The sequence below is a fragment of the Pieris brassicae genome, chromosome 9 (genome assembly GCF_905147105.1).
Source record: "Pieris brassicae chromosome 9, ilPieBrab1.1, whole genome shotgun sequence".
NCBI lineage: Eukaryota > Metazoa > Arthropoda > Insecta > Lepidoptera > Pieridae > Pieris > Pieris brassicae.
The window spans coordinates 11,828,641-11,852,663 of NC_059673.1; the positions used below are offsets into that span (position 1 = coordinate 11,828,641).

At 35.4% G+C, this 24,023-nt stretch overlaps 1 protein-coding gene across 1 annotated transcript; it reads right to left on the reverse strand.

The window, feature by feature from the left end:
- LOC123714238 (4-coumarate--CoA ligase 1-like) lies at positions 1-22,048 on the reverse strand. The gene is made up of 9 exons (XM_045668435.1): positions 21,800-22,048; positions 12,767-12,977; positions 11,959-12,321; positions 4,174-4,359; positions 3,524-3,645; positions 2,941-3,111; positions 1,901-2,071; positions 1,621-1,702; positions 1-272 (listed from the first exon to the last, which is right to left on the reverse strand). The coding sequence occupies exons 1-9, from the start codon at positions 21,983-21,985 to the stop codon at positions 64-66; spliced, it is 1,701 nt and encodes a 566-aa protein (XP_045524391.1). The 5' UTR covers positions 21,986-22,048; the 3' UTR covers positions 1-63.
- Between the last annotated feature and the right edge of the window lie 1,975 nt (positions 22,049-24,023).

Consider the following 24,023-nt stretch of genomic DNA (forward strand, 5'->3'; position numbering starts at 1 on the left):
TTATAATCATATTTTTTATTTATAAGTAGATAACTTTTTGACTAACCTAAAGACGATAAAGTACTAAGCGTACATTTTCTTTAAATCCTTTCTCAATATCTTACCAGTGTTAGTTTTAGGAATATCATTAACAAATACAACTTCCTCTATTTTCTTAAACGCGGCTACTTTACTCGCTACGAAGTCTTGGAGTTGTTCAGGGGTTGTTTCTTGGCCCGATTTCTTTATTATAAACGCTTTTGGCACTTCACCGTGGTATTCGTGGGGTACGCCTGAAATTAAGTAAAGAACTGCTTAAGTATAATCTGGACAGATTATTTTTATTTTGTTATCTAAATTCAATGCTTTACGGACTAAATATTTTTGTCATTTCATCATTCCTTAGTGTACGCCTACGAACGTAACCAAAATAAATGCTTCTAAATTTACATCTACTACTGCCAGTTCTCAAGTCAAGGGCATGGATGGCACGAGAAGAACTGCCAAGGTTTTTTTTACAAAATGCTAACAACCATTACTGCCTACTTAATTTATACGTTAAATCAGTCAATTATTGAAATAAATAATGTGATAGAAATAATAAGTAAATACAGGACACCAAATAATATTTATTTACATACATAATCATTTTGTATAATCAAGTCCAAAATATTATGTAAAAGCCGTACAAGCTATTTTTATTAATGATAAGATTTTCCGCGCCATTTCTGTACAAAATATTGAACATGCGCATAATGTTGCTAATGCTAAATTAAAGATGTTAAAAAAGCTATTGATGATGATACTGATGAACCCAATTAAATATTTGTTGATTGTTTTTAAGTGTCAGGTGAACAAAAAAGGACTTCTTTCTATTTCCCTTTTGGAGTAGGAACTCATGGGCTGTGAGGTTAAAGGGCACAGGCGAATCAAAGATTTCAGTTGGCTTCTGGTAGATAGAACTGGTGACCTCAGAGCTGGTATTTCCTCGCTCAACGAATAAGTATCGCAATACAGCGAGGAAATGCTGCCAGCGTTAAAGGTATACTGCCACAGGGACCAAACCTTTCTTTATGATCATGTTAAGAATATTATAAATTCAGTGGGATCTCTATAACTCGAATGTGAGAAAAAACGTAGTTATCGCGTTTTTGACTTAACAAGTACTTCGAGATACATATGATGTTGCTATTGAAATTTCGATTTACAGCGGCGCGATTTCTAAGTGTATTGTTCGAGTGTATGTAATGAATGCATTCATTGGACGTGTACAAGACAAAAAATAGATTAGAATCCCCGATGTCGAACATTCATTTTGTATTTTATTGCTATTATTTTGGGGAATTCCAAGACGTCATTATATTTTACTAAGTATGACTCTGTAGTCTCCATTTTGAAATTCGAGTTTTTGTGTATATATATGTATTATTAATACTTCGTAAGGAAATAACATTTTGTTAAAGTTATAAAGTCAAAATAATTCGAGATATCTCGTATTCATATATTCGGGTTCAGCGGAAGGAAATCACAATTTTATACGACTTATTGAAGATTTCGACATAACAAGGTTCGAGTTATAGAGATGCCATTGTACTATGTGTTTTTGTGGGTCTACAATAGACGAGATCTAAGTCCACTTACCAATAACAGCCGCATCTTGTACAGCAGGGTGTGTTCGAAGTAAACTCTCCAGTTCAGCTGGCGCCACTTGCATGCCTTTAACCTAAAAAATATATTATTTTTTTAAGTTGCGGTGTGAAATCCTACGCACATAAGTATTCTCATCACAGAGCCATTGTATTTGTCACAACGATTCTTTTCAAATGAAACCCAAAAATGTGACGGTAATTTTTTTTCCAACGCCGATGAAGAAGTTTCACTTCAAAAAATATATACTACAATAACTAAGTGTAAAAATCACCTTTATAAGTTCCTTAATCCTGTCTGTGATGTACAGACCGACATTCGGTTTATAATATCCTAAATCCCCAGTTCTAAAGAAACCATCTTCAGTTATTGAGTCCTTAGTGGCCTTTTCATTCTTGTGGTAGCCTTTCATCACCGTTGGGCTTCGAATTAGCAGCTCACCTTGCTATAAAAAACTAATCATTATAATATGTTCGGAAACATATTAATACAATTAGTATAAGGCGATGTCTTGGACATTGATGCCAGGGTTCGAAGCCTGTTTTTAAAGTGTTCCAGTGATAAGCATGATCGACCGCAGATCCAATATGCTAGATTTGGAGAAAAATATGTTTTTGGCCTAAATTTGGAAGTTGCTGGTGTTTGAACACCTCTGTGCCTATGAGATGTTTTCATGATACTGCGCGAATGTCAGACACAGGTGCCATAGATGAAAGTTTAAGCATGTATTACATTTGTATCAATTCTTAAACTTTTTGTCAAGTATTTAAGCGTGACAACGACCAGGCAATCTCTGTGCGGCTTGATCCCATGGCGTTGCGTAGAGATGTGGGGTCACTCTACATCTCCTACCGCATTTACCATGGAGAGTGTTCAGAGGAGTTGGTCGGATTAATACCTGCAGCTTAGTTTCATCATCGGACGTCGAGGCTGAATACGAAATTACACCCGTATCACCTCGACGTCCGTCATTCCACAACAGAACGTTTCTTAAGGCAGTTTTTGTCGTGTACCACCACTATGTGGAACGCCCACTAAAGTAATTCCGAACCAATACGACGTAGGGTCCTTTAAGATAAGAGCGTACCAATTCTTGAAAGGCCGGCAACGCACTTGCGACCCTTTTGGCAATGTGAGTGTCCATGGACGGCAGTATCACTTAAGATCAAGTGAATTCTGCCCGTTTGCCTTTTATTACACAAAAAAAGATATTTAATTACACACATATATTAAAAACAAAAGGACGAAGATTCCCCCGGAAAAAACTCAAAGCAAGTCTCAACGAGATATTTCTAGTAAATTTGATATACTCACATCACCAATCGGCAAGTCTTCACCCGTCACAGGGTCCACAAACTTCATCTCAATGTTAGCCATTACTTCGCCGCAAGACGAATTGTCGAGGACCGTCCGGCCTATGAACGTGGTTGACGCCAGCGAACACGTCTCAGTCGCACCGTAACCTTGACCAAATACTAATTTACCCTGAAATTAAAATAATATCTTCAGTCAATAAAATGGATTTAAACTCAAACTAAAAAAAAACATTATTCATATAGGTAAACAAGTACAGTTATAAACGTCAGAGAAGATGTTAAATTGAATCGTCTTTGGTTAACATAGCTTTTACACATTGAAAGAAAACAATTTTTTAACCGGATTAAAGCTATTTTTATTATTATAAACTTATAATTATTTACATAATTTTAAATTTTAATTTTTCCAACGTGTGCGTTTAACACTCGCTAGTACGGTAAAGGAAACCATCATTAGGAAACCAGCCTTAGACCTAAGAAGAGACAGCGCATGTGAGACCTTGAAGAAATAGATACTGAAATCCCATGATGATGAAGTTGTTGCGCCATTGGATTTTACTTAGAGATTTAAAGAACCTTACCTCAGTCTTTTCAAGAACACCTTCCACGTCAGTAGCAGAGAGAGGCGCTGCTCCACAAATAATTCGTCTTAAAGACTTTAAATGATCTTTTGTTACGTCTGGGTGCTTTCCCAACAGAAGAACTGAAATTAATTAATTTTTAATAATGTTTGAATTACAGTCGATAAATCAGTATAAAAAACTTGCGAAAACGACTGAATATATACAAATACATACTAATATTTACCGGCCGTCCATAACATTCTTTTTACATTTTAAGAATTTTATTTTAAGTTATTGATAATGTAACTTAAAATAAATAGAATAATTAATTATATATTTTTAAATTAAAGCCGTAAAGTATACGTACGTAAGTAAAAACTGTGCAAATAAAACACTATAAAACCTATTATTATTGTAATACCATTACTTTTAATACCTAGGTATAAATATCATCAATCGATTGTTTAGTACCAACTTTATCTAATCTCATTAAATTGGGATTGAACGACAATAATAAAAGGTCAATGTAATAAAACTAAACGCGCGACACGAGCACAGACACAGATTAGTAAAATGGTTATTTTCCACATATACTACTATAGAAATTACACATTTCGAAAAAGGTAAGGTAAGGTAAAAGTATCAGCCAGGGATTTAAAAAAACTTACCTATAGGCGGCACCACATACATGACCGTGGGGTTCTCATTCTTCAATATATTGAAAAATGTTGATGCAGAGAATTTAGGCATTGTAACGATTTTACATCCTTTAGCTACGTGACCGATCAAATTGATTACTAAGCCGTAAATGTGGAAGAACGGCAAGAAGCAAGGCAGGACTTCTTGAAATGATCCTGTAATGTATAAAATGTTAAGAAATATTAATAATTAATAGAAAAATATTATCAATGCCATAATCATAAGATAGGTTAGTAGTTGGTAGTGACTTGGCCTTGAAGAACGGATGAATGAGAAGTATATACATGACAATCGTGGTGTGGTGAAGTCGGATTGTGTAAGCCTGGTCGATCCTACCAAATTCAGGAGGTACCAGAGAAGGGAATGGATCATAAGTGGATGAAGCGAGAGAGATTTGTCAAGAGTGTAGCAAGTGGAGATATAAATAAATATATAGATAAATCTTTGTAATTGGATATGGTCTTTGATATATTGTCTCATAATAATTTATCAACGTGCTTGTAAGAGGCTCCATACCATGCCCCACAGAGTAAATCGTAAAATAAAATAAAAGTCTATAAATTTAAAAAAAAAATGTTTTGACAACAATTCATTATAATGTGATTTGGAAAAAATCATCTGTATCAGGGTTCCCAGGTCTTCCAACACAAACTTAATTGTAAATTCCATAAAAGTTAATAGTAATTAGTTACATCATTTTTATTTTTACAACTGTTAAACATAATATATATAAATAACGGATTCACCTACGGTGAGATCGTGAGAAAACCGGCATTTTCAATCAGAACTGATCACCTACTTGTCTATAAAATATAGAGAATTATCAAGACACGGATTCAGTCTGAGGAGTCAGTCAGATTTATGACCCTGGTACAGTGTTGCCAACCTAAGCCAATTAAACATACGTCCATATATGGGTATCTTATAGAAATCTGCCGTATTTGATATTACTACTTTTTGTTCGTTATAAATGGATTTTGGGAGGTTTAGCAATTTGATAGATTCGTGTAACAGTTTTGGGATTATGCCGATAAATGATGGAGACTGTTAATACTTTGTTCCACATCCTATTAATTTAATTTTTTAAATCTCTATGTTTCTTCCTTTTCTTTCCTTTTATGACATATTGTTTCTTGTAACTTGAAAGTGTTGGGGTATGGTGATATCAATTTGAGATTTTGTCTGTTTTTTTATAGAACAGGGGACAAAGGGGCAGGAGGCTGATCTCATGTTAAATGATACCGCCTCCCATTGACACTCTCAATGCCAGAGGGCTTGCGAGTACGTTGCCGGCCTTTTAAGAATTGTTACGCTCTTTTCATGAAGGACGTCGATGTAGTGTATTGTTTTGTCTGCTAATATCTCTTTCAAAGTACAACATGAGTGTAACTTTCTAGAAGCATTTTTAATACGTTACGGGGGTTATGTAATTAGTTATATATATATATCGGAGAAACACCTTCCCCAGTGACGTCATCAACAGTGGTTGCAGATTTGGTGGGCGTCATGAGGGTAAAGCGCGAGCACAAAACACGACGATTGTAGTTTTCACAATATTTTATTTACACTGATGATACACTGATATTTTATGGTAGTTATTAATAATAAATTATAAGTTTTAAGACCGAGCAGTGAGTTCAATGCACCAATCTAGCGACCAAAACTCAGGGATCCAACTCGATCCGTCTCCACTACAAAAAGGCCCCGTAACAACCAACGGACTGGCCTATATATAGATGGCGCTTCGACCCCACTCGAGCAAAGTGCTCTGCTCTCATTGGTCGTTTGTTTAATAACGATTACAATCTTATAAATTAGAAAAACGTAACTAATTTTAACTAAAATCACTAATTTGTTAACAGAAATATGTTTTAGGTTTTATAATATCGTAAAATCGCGTATTAAGTTAAATTAAGATAAATGCAACGTGTTTAAATGATAAAGAGAATTTAATGTGTTATTGTACAATCAACAAGCAACTCGTTGAATGGCTTCCTCCGACATATATATATATATATATATATATATATATTGTTACGAAGACGGGTCGACTGCCATGTTTCTAGATTTTTCCACTAGTTAGAGAACTTTTCAGCAGGCTGTAATATGATTTCTGACCGTTTCAGGAGAGGGTCAATCACATATTAGAAAATTGTAATTTCCATAATGTTACCTTAGTTTTCAGGAAGCTGAAACCTTTTTTCAGTCAGTTTCAGAACATGTGTAGTCGATTGGTGCAGTTTTCAGGAGACCCGTTTTCAGGCGTTTTCAGGCCTAGTTATACCCCTTTGATGAAGGAATATTCTAGACCGAACTTTCTAGGTGTGAGACAAGGACGAAATGATACGAGAGAGAGAGAGAGAAGATCAGAACTTTCTCGAAACTAGACGAGCACTCTAGAACGCCGTACGACAAGGACGGAGCAACGTGCGAAAGAGACAAAGAGTGCGGACGTTCTAGAATTGTGCAATCGCTACTCAGTAGCAAGCCCGCCTAGAAAGTTCTCGAATATTGTTTAGAATTATTCCCAGGGATATATAAGCGAGCCGAAACGCGACTAGTCGCCTTTAGTTTTGAATGCGATTACACGAGAGGAACACCGAAGCGATAAAGTGCGAATAAAGTGAATACAAGTGATAAAGTACAGTGTGAAGTGTGCATAAGTGAAGTAATTAGTGACTGTGTTTTTGCGTGCAATTAGTGCATCTCTGCAATTAATTTGTGCCCATAAATTCCTCATTGATTTATCAAGAAATAAACCTTTGAAGAAATCTACGGCATTTTCTATCCGATCCCCTAGCTCGTAACATTTTGGTGTCAGAAGTGGGATAGAAAAATGCTAATTACTCCAAGGGAGAATCGTGAGAAGTTTGTGGCAGAGTCTGCAGCAGCTGCGGAGATGCAGACAATGAAAACTGATTCTTTAAAAGATAAGTTTGAAAACCTGGACAGTAGGTTATCTAAACAGGAGAAACGCTTGCTTAAGTTGGAAAAGGAGGTTCAGTGCCTTAAGATGTCAGGTTTTGTGGAATCATCTGGGACACTGGAAATACCTACCTTTAATGGTTCTTCTTCTTGGGGGGCCTATAAGGTACAGTTTGATGCTCTGTGCAGGATGAACGGTTGGACAAATGATCAGGCTGTAGCTGCTCTTATGTTGGGACTGCGAGGCGAAGCCTTGACCGTTTTAGAAGCCATGACAGGTGATGTGACACTAACGCGACTGCTGGATGCCCTTGAGTCACGTTATTGGGACTCACATTTGGAGCCAGTCTATAGGGCTCAATTACGGGAGAGAGTGCAGCAACCAAATGAGAGCTTACAAGTATGGGGCCTGGAAATAGAGAATCTGGTAAGGAAAGCCTACGCATCCTTACCAGATGTAGCAGACAAGATATTAGTACAAACCTTCATTGATGGAATAAGAGATCGTGAAGTCAGGATAAGTGTAAATCTTTGTCACCCCAAGAACCTGAAGGATGCTCTAGCCCATGCGTTGGAGGTGGAGGCGATTCGGAAAGATCCTCAACCTTACCGCATTAGGGCTATCACGGAAAAAGCTAAGGGTCAACGTGGGTCAACCTGTTACACCTGTGGGGAAGTAGGGCATATGAGGTTTTCGTGCCCTAAGAAAGACTTCCGAGGTGATGTGAAGGTTAGACGTGGGAATACCTTAGTCATCGACGGAGAAGTCAATGGAACTAAGTGTAACCTAACACTCGATACTGGAGCTTCACGAACAGTGATCAGATACCAGCTTTTGAAGACATTTTATAAAAGCCCTTCTAGAGGATTTGTACAGCTTGTTACGGCAACAGGTCAGCGCATAACCGATCGGGGAGAAGGTATCGCAACCTTCAAGATTGGTGGAAGTTTATACAGACACAAGGTTGTTCTTGCCGACATAGTAGATGACTGCATAATCGGATTAGACTTCATGAAGTATTATAAGTGTAAGATAGATCTAGAGAACGGCACGTTCAAGTGTAGAGATGGGGTAGTTTCTCTAAAAGGTAATACATTGAAGGGTGGGTACGACGTCTATAGATCCATCACTGAAAATAGTACAGTTAGTAAACGAGATATAGTTCAAGAAGTATTAGAGGGCTGTAAGGAAACCTTGTCGAAAGGAGAAATGTTGAAAGCAAAGGAACTATTGAAGTCATTTTCAAACATGTTTGCTACACACGATGGAGATCTAGGAAGGACAGGTGTAGTTAAACATCGAATTGAGACTGGAACCGAAAGACCGATACGTTTGCGACCGCGACGAGTACCTGTCGCATATGAAAAAAATATAGACAAGATGATTGCGGAAATGTAAAAACCATAATGTCATCGAATCATCTTCCAGCCCTTGGTGCTCTCCAGTAGTTTTAGTCAAGAAAAAAGATAACAGTTTAAGGTTCTGCGTCGACTACCGTCGTCTTAACGATATCACAAAGAAGGACAGTTACCCCTTACCTAGAATAGATGACACCTTGGATACCTTAAGTGGGGCAAAATGGTTTACAACTTTAGACTTGAAAAGTGGGTACTGGCAGGTGGAGATAGACCCAAGTCATAAAGAGAAGACAGCGTTCTCAACTGGAAAAGGACTATGGCAGTTTAAAGTTATGCCGTTTGGGCTTTGCAATGCACCTGCTACCTTTGAAAGACTAATGGAGAAAGTACTGTCAGGACTGATAGGACAAGCCTGCTTAGTGTACTTGGATGATGTAGTCATCATTGGGAGAAATTTTGAAGATCACATACGGAATCTGCAACAGGTGCTCACCAGACTCCATAAAGCCAACCTGAAATTAAGTCCAAAGAAATGTTTATTTTTCAAAAGAGAAGTGAGCTACTTGGGTCACATTATATCGCAGGACGGAGTTCGAACAGATCCCGAGAAGATAGTTGCGGTGAAGGAATGGCCAGTACCTAAAGATAAAACTGAAGTCCGTGCTTTCTTAGGTTTATGTTCTTACTACCGAAGATTCGTGAAAAATTTCGCGGATATTGCAAAACCTCTTCACAGACTCACCGAAGAGAAGAGGAAATTCACATGGGATGGAGAGTGTGAAGTTGCATTTAATGAGCTCAAGAACCGACTATGTGAGACTCCGATACTAGGCTACCCGGAATATGATGGCGAATATGTGGTAGATACAGATGCCAGTGGAATTGGCATCGGAGGTGTACTAACACAGGTAAAAGGTGAGCGCGAGGAAGTAATAGCCTACTTCAGCAAGTCGTTATCGAGACCAGAACGAAACTACTGTGTCACTCGGAGGGAACTACTGGCTGTTGTGAAGACGCTGCAGCATTTTAGTAAATACTTACTAGGTCGCAAGTTCCGTCTTAGAACAGATCATGCTGCCTTAAAATGGCTACTTCAGTTCAAGAACCCAGAAGGACAAGTGGCTCGATGGATCGAACAATTGCAAGAGTATGACTTTGCTACTGAACATCGCAAGGGTAGAGCACACGGGAACGCAGATGCATTGTCTCGTAGGCCATGTGAGGAAGACTGTAAACTTTGTACAAGACACGAAGGTAGAGAGGTTGCCCACGTGAGGATACTACGGACAGACACCATAACTACAGATTGGTGTGGGAAATTAATTCAGGAACAGCAACAACAAGATTCCGACATTAAACCAATTCTGGACTGGATGAAATCTTCAGCTGTCAAGCCACAATGGAGTAAAGTTGCATCAACAAGTACCACTACTAAGAGTTACTGGGCTCAATGGGATAGTTTAGTTCTCCATAATGGGGTGTTATGTCGTAAATTGAAAAATGCTCAAGGCGATCATTTGCAGTTAGTTGTACCAAGATTGAAGGTTCGCGACATATTAGAAATGTGTCATACTGACTTGTCTAGTGGACATTTAGGACTAAAACGGACTCTTATGAAGGTTAAGGAAATGTTTTATTGGACACACTATCGTGAAGATGTAGAAGACTGGATCAATAAATGTAGAGCTTGTGCAGCTGTTGAGGATCCGCAGACTAGATCTCGATGGGAAAAGATAATGGCCCCCTGTAAAGAAGGTAATGATGCTCGGGACGAGCATGTCTAAGGAGGGGGTAGTGTTACGAAGACGGGTCGACTGCCATGTTTCTAGATTTTTCCACTAGTTAGTGAACTTTTCAGCAGGCTGTAATATGATTTCTGACCGTTTCAGGAGAGGGTCAATCACATATTAGAAAATTGTAATTTCCATAATATTACCCTAGTTTTCAGGAAGCTGAAACCTTTTTTCAGTCAGTTTCAGAACATGTGTAGTCGATTGGTGCAGTTTTCAGGAGACCCGTTTTCAGGCGTTTTCAGGCCTAGTTATACCCCTTTGATGAAGGAATATTCTAGACCGAACTTTCTAGGTGTGAGACAAGGACGAAATGATACGAGAGAGAGAGCGCCGTACGGACGGAGCAACGTGCGAAAGAGACAAAGAGTGCGGACGTTCTAGAATTGTGCAATCGCTACTCAGTAGCAAGCCCGCCTAGAAATTTCTTGAATATTGTTTAGAATTATTCCCAGGGATATATAAGCGAGCCGAAACGCGACTAGTCGCCTTTAGTTTTGAATGCGATTACACGAGAGGAACACCGAAGCGATAAAGTGCGAATAAAGTGAATACAAGTGATAAAGTACAGTGTGAAGTGTGCATAAGTGAAGTAATTAGTGACTGTGTTTTTGCGTGCAATTAGTGCATCTCTGCAATTAATTTGTGCCCATAAATTCCTCATTGATTTATCAAGAAATAAACCTTTGAAGAAATCTACGACATTTTCTATCCGATCCCCTAGCTCGTAACAATATTAAAAGCGTAAACCAAATGTAAAGAATCGTCTTGAAGCCAAAATCAGCCCTTTAGTTTTTCCCACACTTATAAATTATTATAATATGCATAAAATTCTTGTTTATATTATATAAAAGATCTATAAGATTTTCCATTTTATTGCTAAATTGAAGTAGTATAATACGACGTGTTATATGACTGACTTATGCAATTATATGCTAGATCATAGAAACAAGTTTTGTATCGCTCGTGTATTTAGGTCAGTTGCAATTTTCCGTTTAGCCTCCTTGGAGTACACAATTTTTCTCATTATAAATAGAATTGTATATTACACTGAATTCTGCAACATTTTGGAAAGTTAAAAAACCACAAGATTTACATTTAACTGCAAGAGTTGAGATGAAACGTATATTCGGTAACTAACCGGCAGCCGGTTCCCATTTTAAAGCCGGCATAATACCGGATAAGAAACTAGTATCTGGCCGGATATAGCATATCATGATAGTGCCTTCTATAGTATGTGATACGGCAAATTGTAACTGACCTAAATACTATATAAATGAAAACTTAACCTTCAGCCAAACGAAGGGCAAATTATAATGAATATAATACAATTTCTCTGCGTTAAAAGGCAACAAATGATTTTGCTTATATTCATATACAAGGCCAGCGTCCAAAAAATCTTTCGCTGTATATCCTTTAGACTTTAGTTAACTTCGTTTGGGTATTATACAGCATTAGTGCCCACTCGATTATGTTCGGATATTCGGCTATCCAGCTTCAAGCTTTGCCGAATATTCGGTATCAGGCCCAACATTTATCCGTTTTAGCTCTAAGTAACAGTTTATGTTTAACTAAACACTGAACATATGTAAGACCACAAATCTTTAAAACCATACGTGCGTTGAAATTAGTACCCGATTCTACTGAATTTTACAATTTATTTTCGTTTAGACTACTTACCATTAGCCAGAACAGAGTCATCAACTCTCTCATGATGCATTATAAGATTAGCTGCAACCAGGTTACCGTGTGTCACTTCTACGCCCTTGGGCAATCCTGTTGTTCCACTGGAGAATGGAATAAAAGCCACGTCATCCATTTTCCTCTCAATTTTATCCAAAAGAGCATAATCAGCTTCTCCGTTTTCAGCAACTTCAGAGAAACGTATAGTTCCTTCTGGTATAGGTTTGTTTGTTCTATCTACTATTATAACTTTCGCTTGATTTTTTGCATTCTGAAGTCCCCGTCTAACTATTTCGTAACATTCTGGTATTGTTATCACGATTTTTGGATTTGTAAGGGATATTTGGTGGGTTATTTCAACTGAAACGGAAATACCATTTCATAGCGTTACTACATATATAAACTTTTCAAGATTTTAACTATTTATACGAAAACTTAGGTATATTAGATTGCGCTGTTAGAGGCTCTACTAAATAACAATCTATGAGGGGTGGTTGCTTTCTTCAGGAAAAAAATTCTTAAGTAAGTACAAGTAACTTATAGACTTTCTGTCTATGTGCACATTTAACATTCACTGAAACGGCGAAGGAATACATCGTGAGGAAGCCGGCTTGCCTTGGATCCAAATAGTGGACGGCGTGTGTCAGGCACAGGAGGCTGATCACCTACTTGCCTATTAGGTTGACAAATGATCACGAAACAGACATAGAAATCTAAGGCCGAGACCTAAAAATTTAGCTCTACTGGTTTTTTATAGACACTATTGGGAACCAGGCATTATTTAATTACGTTAAAAATACCTTACATTCTTTATAAATTGGATTCATAGTTGTCATCACCCCGCCAGCTTTAAGTGTGCCAAATGCTGCCACCGGATATTCCGGACAGTTGGGCAACATTGCCGCAACTACGTCATTAGGCTGAAGTCCGAATTTCTTTCTTAGCGATGTCCCAAATATCGAAGTGTACTTCCATAGTTCAGCATAGGTATAGCTTTTCTGTGTTTCTGCGCATTTCTGTAATAAATAATTATATGAGTCTCAGCTATCAGAGTATTATTGAGTAAGAGCTTGCATGAATCGATACGAGAGTATTTTGTACGTTATTTCTCATATTACTATATTGATATTTAGTTTATACTAACAATAATCTGGAATATATAAATACTATAATATATTCTTTAAACCTATCATAGTAATACTAATAATAATTAAAAATTTATAAATAGAAAACCCGGCAGCATTTCCTCGCTGTATAGCGTTACTTGTGTATGTAATTAATACGGAAAATCTATATTTTATTTATTCCATTAATGAATTGTTTCTCTATCTACGAGATCTGGACTAGCTTAGGCAATCAACCATGATTACAAAAAGGATATATCTTCGAAAAAATCGACGACTTGCCGTGAAGGTCTGTGTACATTAAGAAAATCTATATAAATTATTTTTGTATAAATTATGTTGGCTAAAAAGGCTTGTTGCGAATCTTGCATTACCGTTCACATCCACAAGTGGAAATACAATAGAGATTTGTTCAGCTGTTATCAATAAATATATGTATGTTTACATACATACTTCTTAGACACTTATAAAGATTCTACACAGTAATCACACAGATAAACAACTCTTCAAATACTTGATAAATTGAGGTATTTCTCTACGAGTATAAAAAAATAAAATGTAAAAGATATAAACGAACTTAATATTTAATTAAAGGAAAAAACCTATGAAAGACTAGCCTGCGCCATGGTCGAAAAGAAAAAAAAAATGTAAAAGAATTACCCGTCATTACGTCATAATTTTAGCACGATTATGTATTTTAGAATACAATTTTGAAAATCGGAAATTCAAACAAATCTAATACTTTATTTTTATTACATCATTTTCTCGGCTTGAATAGTAATTTCCGTCACTTCCACCAAATATCAGCAGCAATTAAAATCTCATCACATTTTGAGATAGAAACAGCGCCACGTAATTGTGCACAATAAAATGTCAAATTAGCGCCAAAACTTACCAGATGGCGCGGATTTACCACAGACAAGCATAAGCAATCAAAAGAAACGTCTAGTCTACTATAGTGCTATAATAGTATCTACCTCTACATGTTGTTATACAAATAAAGTCTATATTTATGAAAAAAGTGTCTAACTGCAATAAAATCACATTTTAAGCACTTTAATTGTTTACGATACGTCATCTTTGATTTCGAGTTCTTAATTTAATTTTAACGCCACATGAAACAATATAATGTTTTTTTTTATTTTTTTAGATTTTTCGCTTTGTTTGATATTATCGGTTTATATTGAATTTAGAAGAATTTAGTAGTTTATTGCTATTGTGAAAACACGCTAAGGTCATTCATTGTTGTCAGCTGTAATGCATTTCATCATGACATGTTTACGATGACCTTTTATTATTTTAAGTATTTCTGAATCCTATATTTACATATCCATTACAAGATACTTCTTAAATATTACTTATGTTTCAGATAATATTATTTATGTTAATCAAAATTAACATCAATCATAAGATTTGGGTAAAGGAATTAAAAAAGGCTATTTCCGATGTCAGATATTTTCGAAAAGTATTCATATTTATATTTTTCATTGGATGGTTCTCACAAATTTATAATTATTCTTAATTACCATTAGAGATCTTTTTTGAGATGTAGTTCTTAAACTTATACTAAAACAAGTAAATTAAACAGAAATTAAACGCAAATTTTTGGAATGATAACCTAAGTAACGGATTCCTTTAATAAACAAACAATTTATTAATAAATATAATTTACATAGATATTTTTCTTCGTTAGAGCCGTGTTGGCCTAGTGACTTTATGGTTCAATTCTGATCCCTGAGGTCGTAGGTTCCATCCCCTTCTTTCTATGTGCACATTTAAAATCACTCGAACGGCGAAGAAAAACATCTTGAGGAAACCGGCTTAGACCCAAAATGTCGACGGATACAGAAATCTAAAGCCCACATCTAAAAAGGTTGTAGTACCACAGATTGATTTATTTTTAATTTCACTTAATTCTACCAAAGACAATATCATAATACCGTTAATCTAATACAACAACCGTTATTAATAATAAGAGAAAAATATTTGTCCCAACGTCAATGAACTGAAATCTGCAAAACACGATAATGGGTGAATCATATCGCCTGTAAAGATCTAGAAATATCTTATCTAGAAATTTATCAGTATTTATTGTTTACTTAATATTTCAAAGTCCAAAGTTCAGAGAATAACGTTATATTAAACGTACATATTAAGTTTTATTCACATTAAAGGTCTGTTTCACAATGTATGGATACGTTCTACATAAGTTCTGCTATTTATTACTTATTGGTAGGATAAACACTATTGTTGTGTTTCACGACTAGCGCTATTCGTCACATCAACTCCATCATAAGTTGTGAGTCCGATGAAACGCGAAGTTTCTTATGCGAAACTTTTATCTTTCATTTATTTACATGTTTAGGTACATTATTTACACTAATCCCTTTTTTATTTACAGGATTGGAGCGTGGTGGAAGGGGAGGGAACTCATTGTTATCTTTTGTGATGGCAACGCTTGCATACGTTATTTTATTTTTCTTTTCTAGAATTTTATTCATTTTTATCAAACACATTTTAGATATTGCTAAATGAGATCCACTGTAATTTACACAGCAAATTTCATGTTGTTTACTGCAGTCTTTATATGAATGTTCACCTGAACAAATAGAGCAACGCTGTTTGCCATTACAAATTTTTGCATAATGATTAAATTTCATACATTTGAAACATTGTTTTTGAGTTTGCCAAAAATGTGATACTAACAGTTTGTGTTCCGACTAATTCATTGCCAATTTTTTGATAAATCCCCTAACTGCAATTATTTCACTTGTAGAACTTACTTTAGTAGATAGTTCTTTATTTGAAATAATTGCAGTCACAAATCTGATAATACCAGTTTTTTTTAATTTGAGCTGCTGGAATGTATGCTTTCATATCATGTTTCTCAAGAAAACTTATATTGTGTATCAAGTTGTTAGCTGTATTATGTTGTTTAAATATCACAACAATTTTATTTGCGCTAATACGCCTTATTTCCACCACGTCTTTATTTTCAGAGAATATGTGGTTAAAATATATTGGGCTTTTGTCTATTATTTTATTAATACTATTATTTACAAAGAAATAATCTTTATTTTAATTAAAGTATAATTTTATAAAAAATTAGAACCGCGTTTTTTCAATTTCCCGCCAAGCAGAAGTCTATTTATTTTTAAAACCAAAGTCAATTGAATTGACAAATTGAAATAGCTTCAATTGTCTTTGGTTAATAATAACAGGCAAAAGAAATTGAACCTTAGCTGTGTCTCAAAAATAATATAATGTAAAATGAATTAATTGTCACATATATCTGTAAAGTACAAAAATTATTGTGGTGTATAGTTGTCTGCATCGTTAGTAATAATAGTCTATATTATAAATAATAATATAATCTGTCAATTTTTATTACGCAGCCTTGCAACTTCAAAAAGGCAAGAACAAGTGATTCGATAACAGAACACACCCATTTTAATTACATCACCAGCGCCGGTACTCTATAAATTCCAGTAGCGATATCAATCGTGACGTGTTTGTATGCAATTCCGATGTAATTCTCTCAATATTAGAGTCTTCAACTTTCACTTACTCCTTTGGAGTAAAGAGTCTTGGGCCATGGAGTTCAAGTGCATATAGGCTAATTAAAGATTTAAGTGGCGCCTGGTAGATAGTACCAGTGACCCCAGAGCTGGTGCTTTCCTCGCTCAACGAATAAGTATTGCAATACAGCAAGGAAATTTGCATTAAAGGTACACTGCCACAGGAGTCAAAATTTTAAAATTTGTTATTATTTTACTTATCAATTTTTATTTATTATTATTAATATATAAGAATAATGTTAATACTGTATTTTTGTAAATTAATTGTTAGACTTCATTTTAGCAGCATTACCTCGCTGTATTGCGATACATATTCGTTGAGCGAGGATTTTCGGCCAAAATCTTTTAATCACCCATGTGTCATACGAGTAAGATATTTACTAGGTAGGTACATAGGTAGGTCTATCTGTTTTCGTTCATTTCGAACGCGCCGCGTGGTCAGCTAGGACGCCCCGGAAAATCTGCTTACATCGGTTTCTGTCCAGCGTCCCTCTTAAGACAGTATAATATTGAGGATGATTAGTCTTTTACACACTTGATCGATTCCAACGGGCTGGTGAACAGCCACGTGATAAGTTGCCTTCTGTGTTACCAACCATGATCGATTCCTATAAGTTCTCATCGCCTCAGCTCATTGTATGTCCGAAATAAGATGCGGAGTTGGGTCAGGACCGATTTGATCGATGCTTCGGAGACCACGGTATTCGTAGCATTTGCCTCCAGCACCACATCTTGACGCCACCAACCTTTGCTATTCTAGAACTAAGATAGTCCCTCAGGTAGGTAGGTAGGTTGTAGCCCTATTGATTATAATAATAGCAATATTTCAAACATTTTATGTGTTAAATAAAAACAATAACTGGGTTCTTTAAGTTCAAGCTTTTAATTTTATGCACAACGAAGTGATATAGGGATGGTAAGGCCGGCCTGCTTATTTGCTCGCGACTTGACATTGCCGTGCATCTAGATGTAGCGATAAACATGCATTATAACATTCTACGAGTTTGTCAACAAAGAAATTTCTCCTTGAAAGAAATTGTAAAAAATATTCTTATCTTAAGATTAAATGTTTTATGTGTAATTTTATTGTGGCAGCGGTGATCAACATCATTATCTAAATTACATCAAATGCAAATTGTTATCAAAGACTAACTTCTAATCAAATAAAACCCGCGGTAACTAAAATGATAAAACCTTGGTTTCAATAATTTAAATTAATAAACTTTATGTAGAATTCGTTATTTTTATCATAAATAATTGTAGTAATTATTGATATATGATAAAAAAAATAAAGTCCCTATCATACATATAGCTTTATTTTTTTTTCTAGAATCCACAATAGTGTAAAAACAAATATTATATATACATTCTGTATAAATTATATAGTTTAATTATTATATTTTAGTTTTGCTTTGACATATGACACGTGTTAAAATGAGGACTGAAAATATGTTATAATATAAAATTCTCGTGTCACAATGTACGTTCCCCGTTACTCCTCGGAAACGGCTCGACCGATGCTTATGATTTTTTATGAATATTCAGTAAGTCTGAGAATTGGCTACTATCTATCTTTTAAAACCCTAAGTGATAAGGGGTGTCCATCCCAATTTTTTTTTATAACACTTTATTTTTTATTTTTTTATGATCCAAAAATACTGTATGTATACCTGTACGTATACCCTTAATTAAAAATACGATTAACTTATATTTTTTTATAGTAGATAGGTTATTTTTATTAAACTGAAAAAATCCTTTAAATAATATACATAGCAAGACGACGTTTGCTAGGTCAGCTAGTATGTTATAAAAAAATTTATACACACGTGTGAAAATGACATAAGAACTTGAGCGGGCGCAGCGCTATTCGCGTCCATGCAATTTCCTGACAATCTAGTAGCCCGCAATATGGGGACTCTTTGTATCGAAGAAGTCACATGGGTCAATAATTAAAATTCTATGGAGTTAGTATTGTCTTTGGTTAACATAGCTTACACAATAATACAAATAGCTTTAATCCGGTTGAAAAATTGTTTTCTCTATGGAGTTGTTGAAAACCTCCACCGAGTCACGATGAGCCCAAACGTAAGACATGGCGTAATGGTGTAAATGGTATACTATTTCATAAAATAGCTCGTTTAAAGTCAAACATTACAGGGAATTATGTCCAAAAACATCGAAATGACGTCGTCATGTTCATTATTATTCGGCTCAAGGAAGTTGAAATAATAGTTTAAAAAAACAAATATTGCCGCATCTCGACCTTGTTCGATCGCCGGCATTTTCCTGAGACGTTTTTGCTAACTACTTGGCCTGTTGTTTGCAAAGCAGTGTTTGCCTGTGCTTCAGTGTGCGACGCTCATCTCTGAAGTCGTCGGTTCGATCCCCGCCTGTGCCAATGCAGTTTCTTTCTATGGGCATTTGAAAATAGCTCCAACGGTGAGGGTAAACATCGTGAGGAAACCGGCTTGTCTTAGAACTAAATATCGCGAGTCGGAAAGCGCTATTTGTTGCCCCAATGTTGTTTAACCCAAGCGCAGATGCAGGGATAGGGTCACGCATAGAAATACAATTATAATTCCAAAATTTATAACACATTACTATATGTTATATTACTGTGCCTTTAAATAAAACTAAAATATAGTTTTCGTAACAGAAGACAATACGGACACTTGCGTAAATACTTTTAAATAATAGTAGTCAAAGTCTAAACATTTATTTACTGTTTTAAGTTTCTATATATACATATATAAAACTTAAAACAGCGAGGAAATGCTAGTATTAAAGGTACACTCCCACAAGAAACAATGTTATAATTGTAGTTTGTTTATTGATAATTATTATTACTATTTATGTAGATAATATTGTCTGTATTATGTACGAGTAATAAATTATCGTTTAAATCTGTTTTTTTCCTAGAATAAAATTTACAAAAGAGAGTAAGACTTTAATAATTATGGCTAATAAGTAATTATTATTAAGTTATCTTGACTGAATTTTCTACAATACTAGTGAGTAGCTTAAACTTACGTAATGTTCATTAACAGTCTTATTGTACTAAAATGTTTTGACAATATGTTCGTGTTTCTGAGAATATATGTACATATATTCACTACACTAGGTTATTAACTCAAAACGTCTAGTTCACTTTATACGTCTTGTTAATGCCGTATTAAGAAGTTCTATAAGTATAATAAACACGAAGCAGACATGAAAATCGAGACCCAGATCTACACAGGTTATAGCGCAAGTATTTTTATAGTTATAAATTTTAATAAAAGAAAGCGGTACATTCAGATTGATTTATCACAAAAATAGGCCGGCAAATGTCATATTAGTTATCATATTGTCTTAATAATTACACTTAAGTTATTTATAATTGTTGTCAAAATTTCTTAATGTATTTTTTCCACGTTATATAGTTTCCACGTTATAAAGGCGTCCATGCGTCGGGTTGTGTCTCTCCCTAAAATATGGCGAGGGGGCCGATGGCTGGCCATGCGTGTTACTTGTGAACGGCTACTTGTGGTGACTGGTTGTACTTGAATTCGTGTATGCGGTGATGTTAGTTATTTTTGACTATGTATTTGCGTGTTGTTCCCACGAGAATGTAAGTGCGTGCTCCTATTTCACCATGGCTTCTGCTGATGTCATGTGAAACATGGTGTTATGGTTGCAGCTCCTTACAAACGTTGTGTAATACAAAAAAAAACTTTGCGATTAAAAAGAGTGGCGGAGAGTTTATTGCTAGTTCTTCTCTTCCGTACTACGATACGATTTGAGAACTGGCAGTAAATTTAATATTAGAAGCATTTAAAGTACATTTCTTTTTTATTGAGGTTCATAAGTGTACATTGTGTTACCTAAATGATTTTTGTCTTTATGTTGGCTTTTAAAATGTAATTATATTTAATTAATTAAACAGATAAAGTCCAAAATATTCGGTAGTTCTATCCTACCTTTACACGATCCTCACATCAACACCAACTATATAGATACCGGCAAACATCTTGAACAAATGTTGCCTACGCAGAAGCGATTTGTAGGTATCACTGGGAGGGGGGGCGGCGAGAAAGTAACGTATCGATCGCGTGATTGGTAAATCAGTTGATGTTTGTGTCCCGCGCTGTGTACGATGCGCAAACTTTCCCCCATTCCCTTGTTTAATACTCAAGAAGTTTGCCGATATCTGAACCTAGTATAAAAAACTCAGTTTTGTATCACGCTGCCCGGACATACAACGACCACTTTTTAAGCCTTGACTAGTTTACATGCATCATCCTGCATGCCTGCAAGAGCACATCCCACATACAAATACTACGCATCCTCACGTACATTCCCTTTCACTTTCACACCATCAAACAACACAGCCGAATTAGGTAAATAAATGTATTTAAGATTTTTTTTGTTTGTTTTCGTAAATGTTTAAAACGTTTTGTATATTATATATTCCATCTTTGACTATATCTTTAGTATAATTGTTTTTTATTATATGCTTTATGTTAGGCGTAGGAATAAGAAGTAAATATTTTTGCGTTTTACTTTAACATATACGTATATTCTTTTGTCGTTTAATCTCATTAATTTTTTTAGCGAGTTTAAAACCCAAACCAGAACTAAAACTTTATGTGGTTGAGTAGAGGCTACAAACATAAAATAAAGTGTAGAAATACTTCATATAAACAATTATACTTCATAGTTTTACGTGTGTACGGAATACGACCAATTTCCCTAACGTTATCAAACTATTCCGCGTTCACGGTGATAAGGAGTAGAAGGTATTTATACTTCGATTAAGAATCGACACCGGCCGTATGCCAGACCAAATAGATACATTTTTGACATACGCAAGTCATACTTAGCCCTATAGTCCAGATCTTTAACTTAACAGTATAAAATAAAGTGTGAAATATTGATGACTTATGTCCTGCGTTTTATCACATAAACGTACCACGTGCATATTATTTTCTGAAACTACACGTACCTATAACGATTTAACGACAAAATTTAAGATAAAATTAAATTGTTGAAATTAATTAACACATCGATTTTAATTGACTTAAAAGTTTCGATCTGTTAATAGATATAGATTGGGTGATGCACGCAAGTGACATTAAAAAAGTAAATATATCTTACCAGGGCAACATGAGCGCCATCCCAACGATGAGAATTCTCCCAGAGTTGATCCAAAAAATTCACTTCAGGAATAACTATATCTGGTATAGATGATTTAATTAAAACTTCTTTCCTTACAGCACTAACTGATAATTTCCTAATAGATTTCAATTCTTTTATTTCACGTAAAAGCAATTTACGCGCCATTTTTTAACAATTTGCGCGCGCTATTCGCAACAGGCAACAAGCGACTGAGCGGTGTGTGTAATTTACGCACACAAAACGCGCTAATTTAATCCGTAAAGTGATGAGGTAAGTATTTATAAAAATTAATTCCTTACTGCTCTTGATATCATCATAGATAAAAGCGTAATCAATGTTGTATTAAATACCTTGAAAAACAGTTTGCGCCTTCTCAAATGGAGTAACTTTTCCCGATAAAAAATAGGTGACATACGTAGATGTAGTAACGCCCGCTCAGTGAAACATAAAAATAAACAATACGTCAGGTTCAGATCACGACCTTTGAAAGGTTAATGACTCCAAGCTTATTTCTGGGGACTTTGTTTACTTAAAAATATCGTTTTATAGCGGTTGAAGATTGTTAGTCTAAAGTCCAAATTGTTCGTGTTTTTTTTTACATTTTATAGATCCATACTTCCTCTCTTCAATCAACAGCTCATGCCTTAGCGTTGTGTGGAGCAAGGAAGTATCTTTAGCGGATTATCTGTTTCCATCGGTTTCTTTACAGCGCCTCTCTTATGACAGTGTATACTTTTGAGGACGATGAGTCTTTCAGTCACTTGATGGGTCCATCTGATTGATGAACAAATGAATTAATCTTTTGCCTTCGGTGTTACTAAACCCTTATCAGTTTCTACAAGTTCTCATCGCCTCTGTGCATTGTATGGCTGAAATACGATACAATTCGCTGTCGGCATATGGTTGACAGGCGAATCCGTAGTAGTAGAGTTGAGTCAGGGCCGATGTAATGGTGGGTTTCGAAGTCCACTAAACATTCGCCGCCTCAAAGGCATCGATCCTTTGCCTTCCTCAAGCCACGATTCGACTCCATACAGGATTTTAGGGAATACTAGAGCCCGTAACAGTCTTATTTTAGTTTTGATACCAATTTGCTTTTCATCCAGATGTTGCCTAAACGTGTCATGGCGTCTTTAGCCATGCGGATTTGATTTTAATCTCGGGGACAGAGCTACCGTTAGGGATTTGGAATCCGAGATATATAAAGCGGTCAAGTATTGATGCGAGGAATGTTGCACGTCACACATGGAAGCTTTCTGGCTCGGTCTACTCACATTAGGTTAGTTAATGCTCTATTTAATGTGAGGCCTATGTTCCTACTTCCTAGCTCGAGTCTTTGGAACAGTTCTTCCATATCTGCCATGGATGGTGCCAGAAGAACTGCGTCGACTCTTTCTGATGTACAAATTCTGGATTAAAGCTACGAGGTGTTAAGGAACTCCATACTATAAATGCTTTTGTTAGATTCTACTTTTGGCCTATTAAATTTCGAGTTTTAGTTGAATTATTATTGTATTACGTTAATTGTACTATACATTCTGTACAACACACACAAAATATATTCTGATTAATAGATAATGTACTAGCGGATTTATAATATGTAATATATAATGCCGTCAAAAGATGAAATACGGCATTGAAGGGCTAAGAAACTTGACTAGAAACTTGTTAAACAAATGACAACTGATCTGTATTTTAACTATTATTATAACTTTAATTATTTTAGTTCAGATACATAGATAGATAGATAATATGAATTCGTTTTTTTGTGTCAATATATAAAAAAGTATTTTTCCGCTACGTTTTTATAGACGAAAATCGATATTAAAAAGTAACCACAATTTTGGAGAAGAACTTTTTGCGTAAATTTTGCCTTGGTTGTCTTTTGTGATTTACAATTTTTGCCTAACGTATCTACGAAGGCCAAGCGGAACAAACACGCGAACAAACGAAGCTAAACAGGCGTAATATGACGTGTTTTGACATGTTTTAGGCCAAAAACAATCAAAGATACAAATATAAGGTCACCATAGATTTTTATAACGACATTTGGTAAAACTGCCACTAATAACACATAAGTATGATATTCTAGAATATTTAATAGAATACTTCTTACAGTATAAAATTATTAATAATTTTTATCGTTTAAAAATAAATTTTACGTCTGAAGGAATCTGTTATGTTAAATAAATAAATAGATCTT